At 48.0% G+C, this 15,441-nt stretch overlaps 1 protein-coding gene across 8 annotated transcripts in view; it reads left to right on the forward strand.

Annotated features, from left to right (window-relative positions):
• The first annotated feature begins 274 nt into the window (after nt 1-274).
• KLHL35 (kelch like family member 35) overlaps nt 275-15,441 on the forward strand; it is a 32,779-nt gene continuing 17,612 nt past the window's right edge. For 5 of the 8 annotated variants that reach the window (XM_053313124.1, XM_053313119.1, XM_053313120.1 and 2 more), the window contains exons 1-4: nt 275-372; nt 3,314-4,207; nt 10,097-10,281; nt 12,864-12,982. In XM_053313124.1, the coding sequence (XP_053169099.1) occupies nt 3,315-4,207; nt 10,097-10,281; nt 12,864-12,982 (1,197 nt within the window). In that variant the 5' untranslated portion in view covers nt 275-372; nt 3,314. Of the gene's footprint in view, nt 373-1,869; nt 1,913-3,310; nt 4,208-10,096; nt 10,282-12,863; nt 12,983-15,441 lie in introns of all 8 variants that reach the window. The other 3 variants (XM_053313123.1, XM_053313121.1, XM_053313125.1) reach the window with 3 other exon arrangements.

The raw sequence follows: 15,441 nt of genomic DNA on the forward strand, positions 1-15,441 counted from the left end.
TGATCGGGCAAGGGGAGACAGTTGTCTGGGGGCCCCACTGCCTGGAGGGGCACCCCAGGGGCACCTCATGTGACTCCCCATTGCCCCCTGCCCAGCCCCATAGCCTCTCAGCCACTTGCCCTGTTCGCCGTCTCTCCTGCTTGTTCTGCTGGCCGCAATCGAAGCAGCAGCCCAGCTGCCAAGAGCTCCTTTTCTCCCGCCTCTCAGCTGATCGGCGGGTGGGCGGGGCTTCCACGGAGGCCTCGTGTAGGCCGCAGTGAAGCCTGAACTCGAGTAGGGCCCAAGCCAGCCAGGAAGGAGGAGGCAGCCAGAGTGTTCTCTGCAGCAGAAGACCCCTTGCTGCCCTGCTCAACCCAGCCCAGCATTTGCCAGGTAGAGTGTGAACTCCTTTTTGTGGTTACCTTTCCCGCCCCCCCCCCCCCCATATATAGGCATCTGCTTGCCATAGGGCTTGGATATGGGGGGGGAGGGACAGAGAAGTCTCTGAATATTTATTTTGAAGCAGCTTGGAAAATTTGCTGGCTTAAAAAAACTATCTAAAAAGGCCTATAAGTGGCTTGTTTCATGGCAGAAAATTGCAAAAACTTCTGGAACAGTATTTTATTTATTTTATTTATTCATTCATTCATTTATAAATGCACTTATGTTCAAGTTGTTTTGCAACCCAGAAGGTCTGAGTGAGAACTGTGAAGCATGTGTGGTGCTTTTATTTTATTTTTCTTGTGTGTGAACTGCTCCCCAGTAACTTGCAGGGACTTCAGGGTAAATCTGGCCAACATGTGAATGCAGCACCTCCATTCCAGAGGAGATGTGTCTTAAAGGGCTTTAAAAGCCTCCTGTGAAAAACCTCCTGCAATCAAACTTGACTGAATTTGTTCAGAATTCTGAGAAAACAAACAGAGGCTCACCCTGCATGGTTGAAAGTCTCCTTTGCTAATCTGCAGCGAGGGGCCCATTTTAATCATTCATCTTTCTAGTGTGTTCTAGGCATTAAAAGTAATACAAATGTATAGTACTCAATGTATATCACTATATATTGTGACGTGTGCATGTGTGTATTCAGTGAAATGTATTTGCAGGCAGCATACTTATTTTGGAATATCAGACTTAAATCCTTGGGGGCCTGGGGTGTGCGGAGGCCCTGGACTTTGCGGGGGGGGGCATTTTAAAATCTTGTCTCTGGGCCCACTCCAACCTTGCTACGCCCCTGCCCTGCACCATATGTGCAGAGAAGATGGTGAATCCATCTGCATCCAGCTAGATAGATAGATTAGAGATCCTAACTCCTCACTTTCCTATCTAGAATGGAGTTCCTTAATAAATGCCTTTTATATTGATTTGAAACTATGAATTGGCTCCAAGCTACTTTACTCTCAGCATACACGCATGCCTAACTAAACTACCGCTGTGTGTTGTGCCTCTGTGCACTCTGCTATAATGAGAAAGGGATTCTCTCACCACAGAGAATTTCCAACAGCCCTGACACATTTAGTCTGGAGCCGGCCAGTGAATTGTTCGCACTTCCTTTGGCAAATCATGCCTCACAGGAACATCCTGCATCTTTGCGTCTGTTAAGCCTCTCTGTGATGGCTTTGCAGTCAGAAATGGGAAGAAAAGTACTGAGGGGAAAGAACTGTGCCTGGACTGAAGGAGCGAGGCAAGTTTGTCCTATCTGATGAAGGGAAGCATTTCTGAGAGCATCAGAACGGTCCATCATGTTTGCATCAGACAAAGGCACACTATGCTAAGAGCTTGGGCTATATTAGCCCGTGCTGAACAAGTAAGACTGTAGAGTTTCAGAATTCTGTGAAAAGGCAGGCAAAGCCTAGAAGCTACTGTAATGCCTATTTTTATCTTTCATTTTGACAGGTGCAATTTTCTAGTCCTTCAGGCTCCAAAGATGAACTTGAAAGTATGTGCTGCATACCTGAGCAAACATCCCAAACCAGAAGGAAGCTCTGTAGATTTCCAGTCATCAGAGGTCTTAGAATAATAGCGGAGAGGAGAGCTGGTCTTGTGGTAGCAAGCAGGACTTGTCCCCTTAGCTAAGCAGGGTCCACCTTGGTTGCATATGAATGGGAGACTAGAAGTGTGAGCACTGCAAGATATTCCCCTCAGGGGATGGAGCCGCTCTGGGAAGAGCAGAAGGTTCCTAGTTCCTTCCCTGGCAGCATCTCCAAGATAGGGCTGAGAGAGATTCCTGCCTGCAACCTTGGAGAAGCTGCTGCCAGTCAGTACTGAGCTAGATGGACCAATGGTCTGACTCAGTATGTGGCAGCTTCCTGTGTTCCTAGAATTCCACAGTCACCTCTTCTGAGAGGCATGATGAGATGTTAATAGGTCTGCCTTGGTCAGTTAGAGTCAGTTAAAATTGTCCAATAGTTGAAGGCTAGTGCCTGTTTGGGTATGTTGTTCAGTGCCTCTCTCTGATCGAATGGTTTTGATACGCTGATCAAATGGTTTCCATGCTGAACTATTCCTATTCAGCCATGACACTCACTTTGTAATCTAGGGACAGTCACTATCTCTGAAGCTAATCTTCCTCACAGGGATGCTGTGAAGCTAAAAGGAGATATCCCATGTACACAGCCCAAAACCTATTAGGTGGGATATAAATGTAAATAATAATAATAATAATAATAGCTGAGCTAGAATAATTTATGCAAAATAAGTAGCAGCACTAATCTGTATAATTTCTACAATTCAAAGACTTTAATTTGGTACAAAAAGTTATGTTTTTTAAAAGCACATATATCCTTGTGTACAAGACATTGTATATGGTGCATAATTTCAGACTTATTTTGAATATGTTTGTGGTGGTCATCCCACTCCCCATAGTTTGGTCATTTGTTATGATAGTGAAATGAAACCTCCATGTTCAGAGGCAGTGTATCTCTGGAGTAGAGAACAAACAAGGGTTGTTGCCATCAAGCCCTGCTGTGGGTCTCCCAGAAACATCTGGTTGGCCAGGGTTGGAGAAAGGGTGCTAGCCCAGCGGACTAAGACGGGTTTGGATGACTTCATGGAAGAGAGGTCTATCAATGGCTACTAGTCGGAGGGCTGTGGGCCACCTCCAGCATCAAGGGCAGGGTGCCTCTGAGTACCAGTTGCAGGGGAGTAATGGCAGGAGAGAGGGCACACCCTCAACTCCTGTCTGTGGCTTCCAGTGGCATCTGGTGGGCCACTGTGCGAAACAGGATGCTGGACTAGATGGGCCTTGGGCCTGATCCAGCAGGGCTGTTCTTATGTTCTTATGACTAATCCTTTGGATTGATCCACCATGCTCTTCTTATGTTTTTATATCCGAAAGCAGGATGTATCATCTTATGAAAGAAGAATCCAGCTATGGAACAATCGCTGTTGATAAAAATGCATCTCTGGACCAAAGCAAAGACAGCCTCCCGGTGAAACTCTGCAATGGGTCTTGCCATGCTGAGCAGATCCTCCAGACGCTCAATTCCTACCGGCAAGACGGTATCTTCACTGACGCGGTGCTTGTGGCGGACGGACAGGAGTTCCTTTGCCACCGGGCCACCTTGTCTGCCAACAGCATTTACTTCAGGGCTATGTTTGCTGGGGGGCAGAGGGGAGGTCCCCAAGGCATGGTCAACCTCCAGGAGATCTCAGCATCCACCCTGAGTCTTGTCTTGGACTATATGTATGGAGGGAGGATAGTCATCCAAGAAGACAACGTGGAAGGCATCCTGGAGCTGTCCAGCTTGCTTCAAATCCCCAAGCTCAGGGACGCCTGCGTCGTCTTCTTGGAAGGCCAGCTCCACCCTTGCAACTGTCTGGGCATCATGAGGTGTGCCAACGCCTTCTCCATCGCCTCCCTGGCCGAGAAGAGCAAGGAATTTGTGCTGGGCGCTTTTGTGGAGGTCTCCCATCACGAGGAATTCTTGGAACTGGAGGCCGCCGAGCTGGCAGAGTGGCTGTTGAGCGAGCGGCTGGCTGTTCCCAAAGAGGAGGTGGTCTTTGAGGCCGTGATGCGGTGGGTGCACCACAACGTGGAGGCTAGGAGAAGAGATTTGAAGGCGCTGCTGGGGTGTGTGCGGCTCCCCCTGTTGGACCCTGCCTACTTCCTCGAGAAGGTGGAGATGGAGGAGCTCATCCAGGACTCCAAAGAATGCCTCCCTTTGCTCCAAGAGACCCGCAAGTATTACATCCTGGGCACAGAGGTCCACAATCGGCGCTCTAAACCGAGAAGGTGAAAATGGCTAGAATAAGTCAAAGGTTCTCAACCAGCTTGGATGGCTTTAAAGGGGGCTTAGACAAATTGACAAGAGGACAGGACTATCAATGGCCACTGGTCTTGATAGGTATAGGCTACCTCCAGCTCAGAGGCAGGATGCCTCCGAATACCGGTTGCAGGGAAGCAACAGCAAGAGAGAGGGCACGCCCTCACCTCTTGCCTGTGGGCCTCCCAGCGGCATCTGCTGGGCCACTGTGGGAAACAAGATGCTGGGCTAGATGGGCCTCCTTGGGCCTGATCCGGCAGGGCTGTTCTTATGTTCTTATGACTAGAACTCCCATCATCCCCAGCCACAATGCCCAGAGGGGGGGATGAGGGGATGATGAGAGTTGTAGTCTAGAAATATCGGGATGGAATTTTGAGACCCTCCGATTTAATGAATATTTACTGAGCACCACCAAGAGTCCAGATATTCGTATTTTACCTGGCACCCTGGATTACTGCCACAGTAGCTAGTTTTATGAATATGAACACGACAAATATTTATATACCGCTTTTCGACAAAGGTTCCCAGAGCGGTTTACATAGAAAAAATAAATATAATGGCTCCCTGTCCCCAAAGGGTTCACATTCTAAAAGAGAAACATAAGATAGACACCAGCAACAGCCACTGGAGGGATGCTGTGCTGGGGATGGACAGGGCCAGTTGCTCTCCCCCTGCTTAAAAAAAAGAGAATCGCCACTTTTAAAAGGTGCCTCTTTTGTTCAGTTAGTCTGCAATTGTAATCCTTTATTTTAGTCTGCAGTTGGCATCCTTTATTCAGGCACTTCTTACAGAGAATTCAAACGAAGTGTTGACAACCCATGGCTTTCCGTGTTGCCCTCCCTTTTTTCTTCCAAACCTGATTTGCAGCTGTCTTTCTTTTTTTAAATTGCAATTGGTGGTGGTGCTTACTTATCCAGTGAAGCCTCGTAAAGCATTATTGAGCAGTTTTGGAGCTGCTGTCTCTTTCATTAGCGGCTTCCTCTTTGCAGCTTCTGCCCCTTTAACTGCTTCTTATTCAGCATGATAGCAGCTTTACTGATGAAGAGACACTTGTCTGCATCTGAATTACTCAGTTCCTGTTTGCCATTTTCGATATGGGAAACCTAGGAAGTTGCCATATACTGAGTCAGACCCTTGGTCCATCTAGCTCAGTATTGTCTTCACAGACTGGCAGCAGCTTCTCCAAGGTTGCAGGCAGGAGTCACACTCTCAGCCCTACCTGGAGATGCTGCCAGGGAGGGAATCTGGAACTTTCTGCATGCAAGGCAGAGGAGCTACAGCCCCTCGGGCTAATAACAGTTATTTGTTAGAGTATTAATATCAATGTAAACCACTTTGGGGACTTTTGTTGAAAAGCGGTATATGAATATTTATAATAGTAGTGGTAGGAGATGGTAGGGATTGAACCGAGGACCCTCTGCATACAAAGCAAACGCTCTACCACTGAGCTTTGGCCCCATCCCCACACAGGGTCTTAATTAATGAGGTTTTTCCTGCTCACTTTTTACAGCAAAATAACAGCACAACTTTGCCACCTTAAAAATGGATCAGTTGGTACTGCACAACCAGCTGGTAGCATCTGATTTGTGTAACCTGATCTCTGAGTGTGTAACCTGATCTCTGTACATGATACTTGCGCAAGACCAAAGTGTTTACTCCATAGACTCGGGAGTTCCTAACTCTAGGTCCCCAGATGGTGTCGGACTGCAACTCCCATCATCCCCCGCAGCCACACTGGCATTTGGCCACTGTAGCTAGGGATTATGGGCATTGGAGTCCAACAGCACCTGGGGACAGAAGGCTGAGGAACCCCCAGTCTAAAGAGACAAGATACAGCTGGTCAGAGATTATCTGGAATTGCCCATTACGTAGCAGGGATTGGTAAAGAAGAGCCTGGCTGTAGATATTCCAGTATGGTAAGGGTGGGCTAGTTCAGAAAGCGCAGAGCTCTGCATATTTCATAATCTTGCCCTGCAAGAGAGACTAGTATGATGAAGACGACGACGATGACAAATATTTATATACCGCTTTTCAACAGAAGTTCCCAAAGCAGTTAATAAATAAATAAATAAATAAATACTCCCTGTCCCCAAAGGGCTCACCATCTTAAAAACATAAACACATGGGAGACACCGGCAACAGCCACTGGACGGATGCTGTGCAGAATATGGATAGGGCCAGGGTTGTAGCTATAATTTATGGGTTCAATGAACCCAGGGCCCCAGCTCCTGCGAGCTCCCCAGCTCCACCCCTACCTATTTCCTTTATTATCTCCCTCACTCCAAGGGCCTACTGGGGAGAGGGGCAAACTTGGGCCCCCTTTCCCCTAGCTACACCCCGGGATAGGGCCAGTTACTCTCACCCAGCTACATAAAGGCTGTACATGGCTATATGTGCAGCAAAGAAGTGTTTCTTTTCTGCTCGTATTGTTTCCGAACCGCAGGCTCTCGTCCAGCGGATCTATTCAGGGTTGTGAGGGGGCTAGTAGGGCCCCCTACTCCCCTGAATCCGAATTTGGAACCATCAGTTGCCCGCTGTGACGCTTTTAATGAGTTTTTTGTGGACAAAGTCCCTCATATTCGGGTCGATCTAGATTTAGACTCCACAGTTATCGCAGTGTCAGATGCAGAGGTATCCAGCAACTCCTCTTGTGTGGTTACACTGGATCAGTTTGTGACTCCTGGGGATGTGGACAAGCTGCTCGGAACGGTGCGTCCTACCACCTGTCTGCTTGATCCTTGCCCAACGTGGCTTATACTATCTGGTAAGGGGGTTGTTGTGGAGAGCCTGGTAGAAATCATAAATGCTTCTCTGAGGGAAGGCAGGATGCCTCCTTGTTTTAAGGAGGCAATTATTAGACCTCTTCTAAAGAAGCCTGCACTAGATCCCTCAGAGTTGAGCAACTATAGGCCTGTCTCCAACCTCCCATGGCTGGACAAAGTAATTGAGAGGGTGGTGGCCTCCCAGCTCCAGGCAGTCTTGGAGGAAACTGACTATCTAGACCCATTTCAAACTGGTTTTTGGCTATCGGGTGGAGACTGCCTTGGTCGGCCTGATGGATGATCTCCAATTGGGACTTGACAGAGGAAGTGTGACTCTGTTGGTCCTTTTGGATCTCTCAGCAGCTTTCGATACTATCGACCATAGTATCCTTCTGGAACGTCTGAGGGATTTGGGAGTGGGAGGCACTGCTTTGCAGTGGTTCCGCTCCTACCTTTCTGGCAGATTCCAGATGGTGCCGCTTGGTGACTGTTGCTCTTCAAAATCTGAGCTTTTATCTGGGGCCCCTCAGGGCTCCATACTGTCTCCAATGCTTTTTAATATCTACATGAAACCGTTGGGAGAGATCATCAGGAGATTTGGTGCTGAGTGTTATCAGTATGCTGATGACACCCGAATCTATTTCTCCATGTCAACATCATCAGCAGAAGGCATATCCTCCCTGAATGCCTGCTTGGAAGCAGTAATGGGCTGGATGAGGGATAACAAACTGAGACTGAATCCAGACAAGACGGAGGTACTTATTGTGCGGGGTCGTCACTCGGGAAGCGATATTGGCTGGTCTCCAGGTCATCTCGAAGATATACTCCTATATTACAAGAGTTGCACTGGCTGCCAATAAGTTTCCAGGCAAAATACAAAGTGCTGGTTATAACCTATAAAGCCCTAAACAGCTTAGGCCCATGGTACTTAAGAGAGCGTCTTCTTCTGCATGATCCTCATCATCCACTACGTATATCAGGGGAGGCTCGTCTGTGGCTACCTTCATGTCGTCTGGTGGCCACCCAGGGAGGGGCCTTCTCTGTTGTCGCCCTGAGACTTTGGAACGCACTTCCCAGAGAATAAGAGTCTCCCCATCTCTAGCGGCTTTTAAAAAGTGTCTAAAGACTCATCTTTTTACTCAGGCCTTTTAGCTTTTTAACTTTTTAACTTTTTAAATTTTGGATTGTTTATTGATTTATTTTAAACTGTTTTTAGTATTTAATTGATTTTAATGTTTTGGTTTTGTTTGTTGTGAACCATCCTGAGACCTTGGGTTGGGGCGGTATAAACTTGCACTAAATAAATAAATAAATAAATAAATAGGATTGCCACTTTTAAAAGATGCATCTTTGCTCAGTTAACAGGGGACCTTGTGAATTCTGTGGTACTAGTAGCCACAGAATTTAACACTTAAACAAGCTCAGCTTACAAAATAAAATAAAAACAAGTTCCTAGCCCTTATGGACGAGCAGATCAACATGGAAACATATGGACAATGCAGTTCTCAAAAGCTAGAGCAGAATGAGGTCGGATTCCCTGAATGGCGGGTACTTCTGTGCCTCTTGGTGCCTCTCCATCCCTGACAGAATAAAACATTCAGAATAAGCAACCCTTTGCAAATTCCTTGAATGTGCAGACTTTATACATGCCCTAGAAGCCAGCAGTTCCTTGCACAGGATGTTGTGATTTAAGGAAAGAGAGGCTGCCTTTGGGAAGGGTGTGGGGTAGCAAGGGAAGAAGAGAAGGAGCAGGGATTAGAAGGAGAGGAACACCGTTCTGTGCACAGGTGAGGAGAGGGCAGTCCCTACCACCAGGTGTCAGGAGACAGAATGACAGAAGCCAGGGAGGCCGGTGGGGAGAAGGGGACAAAGGGGAGAGAGACCTGCTGCTGATCCTTGAGCCACACCCTTTGCATGTTACCTGGAGTTTCAAAGCAAGCAGGCTGTGAGTGGAGCAGAGGCAGGAGGCTGGCTGGCTCTTGCAGGAAAAGAAAAGGAAGTTTTGACCAGAGGAGGCACAGAGGTAAAGCAGTGGAAGAGCTGGGAGCAGAACAGAAGCCATGCACCACCCTGCCCGCTTCTGCCAGCTCATGCTGCACCATACATTTTCCACGCAGGGGCATAGGAAGCTGCCGGCAACTGGGGTGCAAATCCCCACCAGTGGGCCCTATCCGGTTTCATATAGGGGCATACATGCTCTAACCATGCCCCCTGCATCTGACATTGATGCAGGGCGGGTGGCCAGTATCGAAAATGGGGCCGCTCTCAGTCCTGTTTGTGATGTTCTTCAGTCAGCGCTGATTGGAGACCATTGCGAATGGGGCTGTGCAGCTCCGTTTTCAATACTGGCCACGCCCTCCACGCCTGGCATTGACGCAGGGGGCGTGGCCACTACCCCGAAGAGGGCACGCTTAGCCCTGGCTGGGAGCGCCTTTTTTCTGCCTTGCGAGACCGAGGAAGGCTCTCCCAGCCTGGCTCAGATGGTACGGCGCTGACTCAAGAGCCCTGCAAATGGGGCTGAGTCAGGCCTGTAACCAGCCTCAAAAATTTTGGGGGGGTGGGATTGCAGAAGTCAGGGGAGGCAGGTTATAAAATGTTCAGTGAAAACAGTCAGGCTGGGGAGGAATGAGAATTTTTTGGTGTGGCAGGTGCACACCATGCCACCAGCTGGCTACGGGCCTGGGCTGAGTGGCCCTGTTTTCAATACTGGCCACACCCCCTGTGTCAAGGTCAGGCACAGGAGGCGTGGCTAGCAGCGGCTGCAGGGTGGCCCCAGGAAGATGGCAGCTTGTGTTCCTTGAACAAGTATGGCTTGCCCCTGCTTTCCCCCCACCTTGTTTAATGGGGATTCAGTGCAGCCTGAGATGGGTCATGCTGCTCTCACATCTAGGGCTGCCGTTCCTTCACGACTGGCCTGGAGTCTCCAGCAATCAGCATCATCCAAGTAACATCTGACAGTAATCCTAGTGACCCTAATGGCCTGATGTTGTGTTCAATATTGGGAAGTGGAGGAGCAAATTTCCAGACATACTTTTGGGAGACCTAATCAAGTCTGGTTGTGCCCGAAGACTGAATCAGTTACTTTCCTCATTCCAGATTCATGGAATTAGCAGAGGTGATTGTCGTGATTGGAGGCTGTGGCAAGAGAGGCCTCTTGAAGCTCCCCTTTGTGGACATGTTCCATCCTGAGACCAGACAGTGGAAGCCTCTCTGCAGCGTCCCTGGGTATACCAAATCAGAGTTTGCAGCCTGTACGCTGAAGAACGACGTGTACATTTCAGGTGAGGTAGCTGCAGAACCAGCCTGCTGCCTGTGCTGTGTGGGTCTGCCTTGAAGGGCTGTAGGTCAGTGGTGGAGTATCTGCTTTGCCTGGGCGCTTTCCAGATTAGAGATTTGCCGTGACCCCGTTGCAGGGTCTAAAGTGTGCTTCCACACTTCCTGCGTTGTGACACTGCAGTCCCTATGCTGACAGCAGGGTGCTGTTCACATTTCCGATGCCTTGTTTCTAATTTAATCACTGTGATACATAAGAACAGCCCTGCTGGATCAGGCCTAAGGCCTATCTAGTCCAGCATCCTGTTTCACACAGTGGCCCACCAGATGCCACTGGAAGCCACAGGCAGGAGTTGAGGGCATGCCCTCTCTCCTGCTGTTACTCCCCTGCAACTGGTACTCAGAGGCATCCTGCCTTGGAGGCTGGAGGTGGCCTATAGCCCTGTGACTAGTAGCCGTTGGTAGACCATGAAGTTATCCAAACCCCTCTTAAAGCCATCCAGGTTGTTGGCTGTCACCACAACTTGTCTTGCACAACAGAGCTAGGACGTCATGTATCCAGCATGAAAAAGTTGCTTGTTTGGGTGGTTGTTAGTTTCCGCGAGACTGCTCCCCCTGCTGGGTGATTTGCTATTTACATTTTGAATGCAATTTGCTTGAATGGAAGCATTTTGCTGCTGTTGAGTGGCTAGGCTGGAAAGCACCATGCAGGAGGTCCCAGGTTCACTCCCTGGTAGCATCTCAGGAGGGCTGGGAAAGATTCTTGCCTGAAACCTTGGAGGGTTGCTGTCAGTCTATGTAGACCAGGGTTACACAACTCTGACCCGTCAGCAGATGTTGGACTACAAGTCCTGTCATCCTTGACTATTGGCCACTGTTGCTGGGGGTGATGGGAGTTGTAGTTCAGCAACAGCCGGGGGGGCACAGTTTGGGCATCCCTGGTGCGTAGACCGTACTGAGCTAGATGAACCAATTTGGGTCTGACTTGGTATAAGGCTGCTTCCTATGTTCCTAGGGTGCATGAGGTTAAAAAGCAATATATAAATATTCTTAGTAGTAGTCATATGTCCTTAATACATCAGTCATGTAACTATAGGATTTTTGCAGAAAATCCCACCCCCTCCCTAAAAGGGATGCATTTGCTACAATTGCAGCTCTATGAGGGAATAGGAACATAGGGAGCTGCCATACATTGAGTCAGACCATTGGTCTATTTAGCTTAGTATTGTCTACACAGACTGGCAGCGGCTTCTCCAAGACTGCAGGCAGGAGTCTCTCTCAGTCCTATCTTGGAGATGCTGCCAGGGAGGTAATCTGGGACCTTCTGCATGAAAGCATGTGGGTGCTCTTCCCAGAGTGGCCCCGATTCAAATGCAAACCAGAGTGGACCCTGCTTAGCAAAGGGGGCGCTTCCTGCTTGCTACCCTAAGACCAGCTCTCCTCCCATGATATGGACCTAAATTGATTGCTGCCTCAATATAACAATTGTAACAATAACAATAACTGTAACAATATAACTTTGTAATTTGTATATGGCCTAGATCAGGGGTTCTCAACCTTGAGTCCCCAGATGTTCTTGGACTTCAATTTCCATCATCCCCAGCAAATTTCATTGTGGCAGGGGAACACAGGAACATAGGAAACTGCCATACATTGAGTCAGACCCTTGGTCCATCCAGCTCAGTCTTGTCTTCCCAGACTGGCAGCGGCTTCTCCAAAGTTGCAGGCAGGAACCTCTCTCAGCCCTATCTTGGAGATGCTGCCAGGGAGGGAACTTGGAGCCTAGATGCTCTTCCCAGAGCGGCTCCATCCCCTGAGGGGAATCTCTTTCAAGGCTCACATTTCTAGTCTCCCTTTCATATGCAACCAGGGTGGACCCTGCTTAGCTAAGGGGACAAGTCCTGCTTGCTACCACACAGGGGCATAGCAAGGTTGTAATGGGCCCGCGGGTGCGCGGCTGGAGGAGTCAGTCATGTGACTTGCCTCTGTGGGGGCCCCCAAGGCAGTAGGGCCCCAGATAACTGGAGAGGAGAGCTAGTCTTGTGGTAGCAAGCATGGCTTGTCCCCTTAGCTAAGCAGGGTCCTCCCTGGTTGCATATGAAAGGGAGACTAGAAGTGAGCACTGGAAGAAATTCCCCTCAGGGGATGAAGCCGCTCTGGGAAGAACAAAAGGTTTCAAGTTCCCTCCCTGGCAACATCTCCAAGATAGGGCTGAGAGAGATTCCTGCCTGTAACCTTGGAGAAGCTGCTGCCAGTCTGTGAAGAAAATACTGAGCTAGATAGACCAATGGTCTGACTCAGTATATGGCAGCTTCCTATGTTCCTATGTTCCTAACTGTCTCCCCTTGCGCTATTATAGTTACGCCTCTGCTACCACAAGATCAGCTCTCCTCCTCTAAGATCCTCTAAGGGGAGGATGACTGTTGTAGTTCAACAACGTCTGGGGACCCAAGGTTGAGAATCCCTGTACCGAACGATGCTTACCATGTGCACTGCCTCCCCTCCCTCCCTCTTATGGTCCATTGTACCTCCTGCTTCCTCGAGTTTAAATCCTTGGACTCCCATAGTTATACTTGGTTTGTTTTTGAAGGTGGCCACATCAACAGCAGCGACGTTTGGATGCTGAGCTCCAAGCTGAATGTCTGGATCAAGGTGGCTGGCTTGCAGAAAGGCAGATGGAGACACAAAATGGCCTCCCTTCAGGGAAAGGTATTTCTCTCTGCCTTGCGTAATTAGGGTTGCCAGATTCTGGCTTTTCCAAATCTGGGTGCCTAATTTGCATACCATGCAAATTGGCTTGAAAATAATTTTTGAGCAGAATAGTGGTGGCTGCACTTTTTGCTCCATAACTCTGCTTCTACAAGGGCTAGAGCTTAGCTTGAAAAGAAAGAAAAAGAAAGAAAGAAAGAAAGAAAGAAAGAAAGAAAGAAAGAAAGAAAGAAAGAAAGAAAGAAAGAAAGATGAAATCTGGGCAAATCTGGGTGGGCTAAGCAATCTGGGTGAGATGCTTAAAATCAAGGTGAAACCTGGAATTTTGGGGATATGGCAACTCTACTTGCATTACCTTGGTTTCACAAAGCTTCTTGTTCACACAGACCATCCCATGTAGACGTGGAGCAAGAGGCAAGTGAAAAATTAAGAGAACCCCCCTTCCCCCTCCACCGTTCACATATACACCCATACAGACTACATCCCTGCACCTTCCCCACTGAAAGACCCACTGAAAGGCTTTTTTATCTGCCAGAAGTGGTGAGTGTTAGCAGGAGTATGTAGGTCTATTTTTACATTTGATAAGTAAACAATTACCTTGCAAGAGGTAAATAAAACCAGGCAATTGATCCTGCAAGTTTGCAGAACAACTGGGGCTTCTTTTGTGAACTTTGTTGTATCTTTGACATTATAATATGGACTTCACCCAGATTTCAAAAGGCACAAAGTCTGGAAGGAGAACTGGTCTTGTGCAAGCAAGCAGGACTTATCCCCTTAGCTAAGCAGGGTCCACCCTAGTTGCATATGAATGGGAGACTAGAAGTGTGAGCACTGGAAGAGATTCCCCTCAGCAGGGGATGGAGCCATTCTGTGAAGAGCATCTAGGTTCCAAGTTCCCTCCTTGGCTTCTCTAAGATAGGACAAGATTTTTATAGGAAAAGATTTTTTTATTGAACCAACAAACTACCAAAGCATACAGTACATTGCCAAAGCACAATTATATACAAAGTGGTTGTTTGTACATGATATATCTACAAAGATTTACACACAAGGATTTGGAAACCCACAAGGTTATGAGGTATATGCAGGTAGTACTGTAACTCGGGGGTGGGGGATTACAAGGCACATCAGGTAATCGGGAGGGTTACGTCCAACGTCCATTTCCACAATTTGTCCCATTGCTGTTTAGAAGAGATACTCTTGTCTTTTTGCACATAACCATACCAACTTTTCCAGAAAAGATTTACAGTCTCATCTGCGTGAACCTCTTGGTTGCGTCTTCCCTCCCTATTCCTATGCAGGAGCATTGCATAAATGACATACAGGTTTACTAACCTGATTACGAGAAGGGGAATGTTCCAGTTCCCTAGTATGAGGGCACCCGTTCCATCCCGTTTCCTTGAAGGTTTCTTTTCGAAAGGAGGTTCTATCGCTCAAACCCGAGGTTAGTTCTTCCCAAGTCTGTTTTTCCAAATCAGGCCACTCTAACAGCTTGCTTACTCCCTGCCACACTCTTTTGGCTACCACACACTCTTTTAAGAAACGTGAGTGGGTTTCCCTGAATGTTTTGCCTAGCTCACTAGCTTTCTGTTTGCAGGTGATTTTAGGGCACTCTTGCTGGTCCTCTGGGAGCCATGGCTTAGCCGCATGAAGTGGTAGTACTTGATGGTATAAGCGCCACCTTGTTTCCCATAAATGGAAAGGGACTTTTTTCTCCTTAAAGAGAGCGATAGGGTGATCGGGTTGCAACAAGTACTGTGAAGTACTGTGTTTGCAGCGTTTACGTTCACTTCTAGAATCTCTCCATAAATTGTTTTCCTTACCTGCTTAACTGAGGAGGATCCTTTAAATAGATCCGGTTCAACCTTCCATTTCTTAAGTGTGAATAACAAATCTCTCAAGTAGTCCGGGTGTTCTCTTTTTAATACTTGTGTGATATTACCATTGAAAGATCCTTTCCCCCACCATACTATGCCCCATGCTGACTTGCGCCAATGCAGAGCGAAAAGCGAGACCCAGGTTTTTTGCAGGAAGATGAGGCTGAGAGAGATTCCTGCCTGCAGCCTTGGAGAAGCCACTGCCAATCTGAAGACAATACTGAGCTAGATAGACCCTTGTCCTGACTCAGTATATTGCAGTTTTATTATTTTATTTATTTATTTTTACATTTTATATCTTGCTCTTCCTCCAAGGAGCCCAGAGCGGTGTACTACATACTTGAGTTTCTCCTCACAACAACCCTGTGAAGTAGGTTAGGCTGAGAGAGAAGTGACTGGCCCAGAGTCACCCAGCAAGTCTCATGGCTGAATGAGGATTTGAACTCAGGTCTTCCTGGTCCTAGTCCAGCACTCTAACCACTACACCAGGCTGGCTCTTTCCTATGTTCCTTATGTTCCTATATTGAGTGATGGGCCACCCAAGTGCTGCTCTGATTTGGACCAAGCTGCTTCTCCGGCCCT

Source organism: Hemicordylus capensis, chromosome 3 (assembly GCF_027244095.1).
Source record: "Hemicordylus capensis ecotype Gifberg chromosome 3, rHemCap1.1.pri, whole genome shotgun sequence".
Lineage (NCBI taxonomy): Eukaryota > Metazoa > Chordata > Lepidosauria > Squamata > Cordylidae > Hemicordylus > Hemicordylus capensis.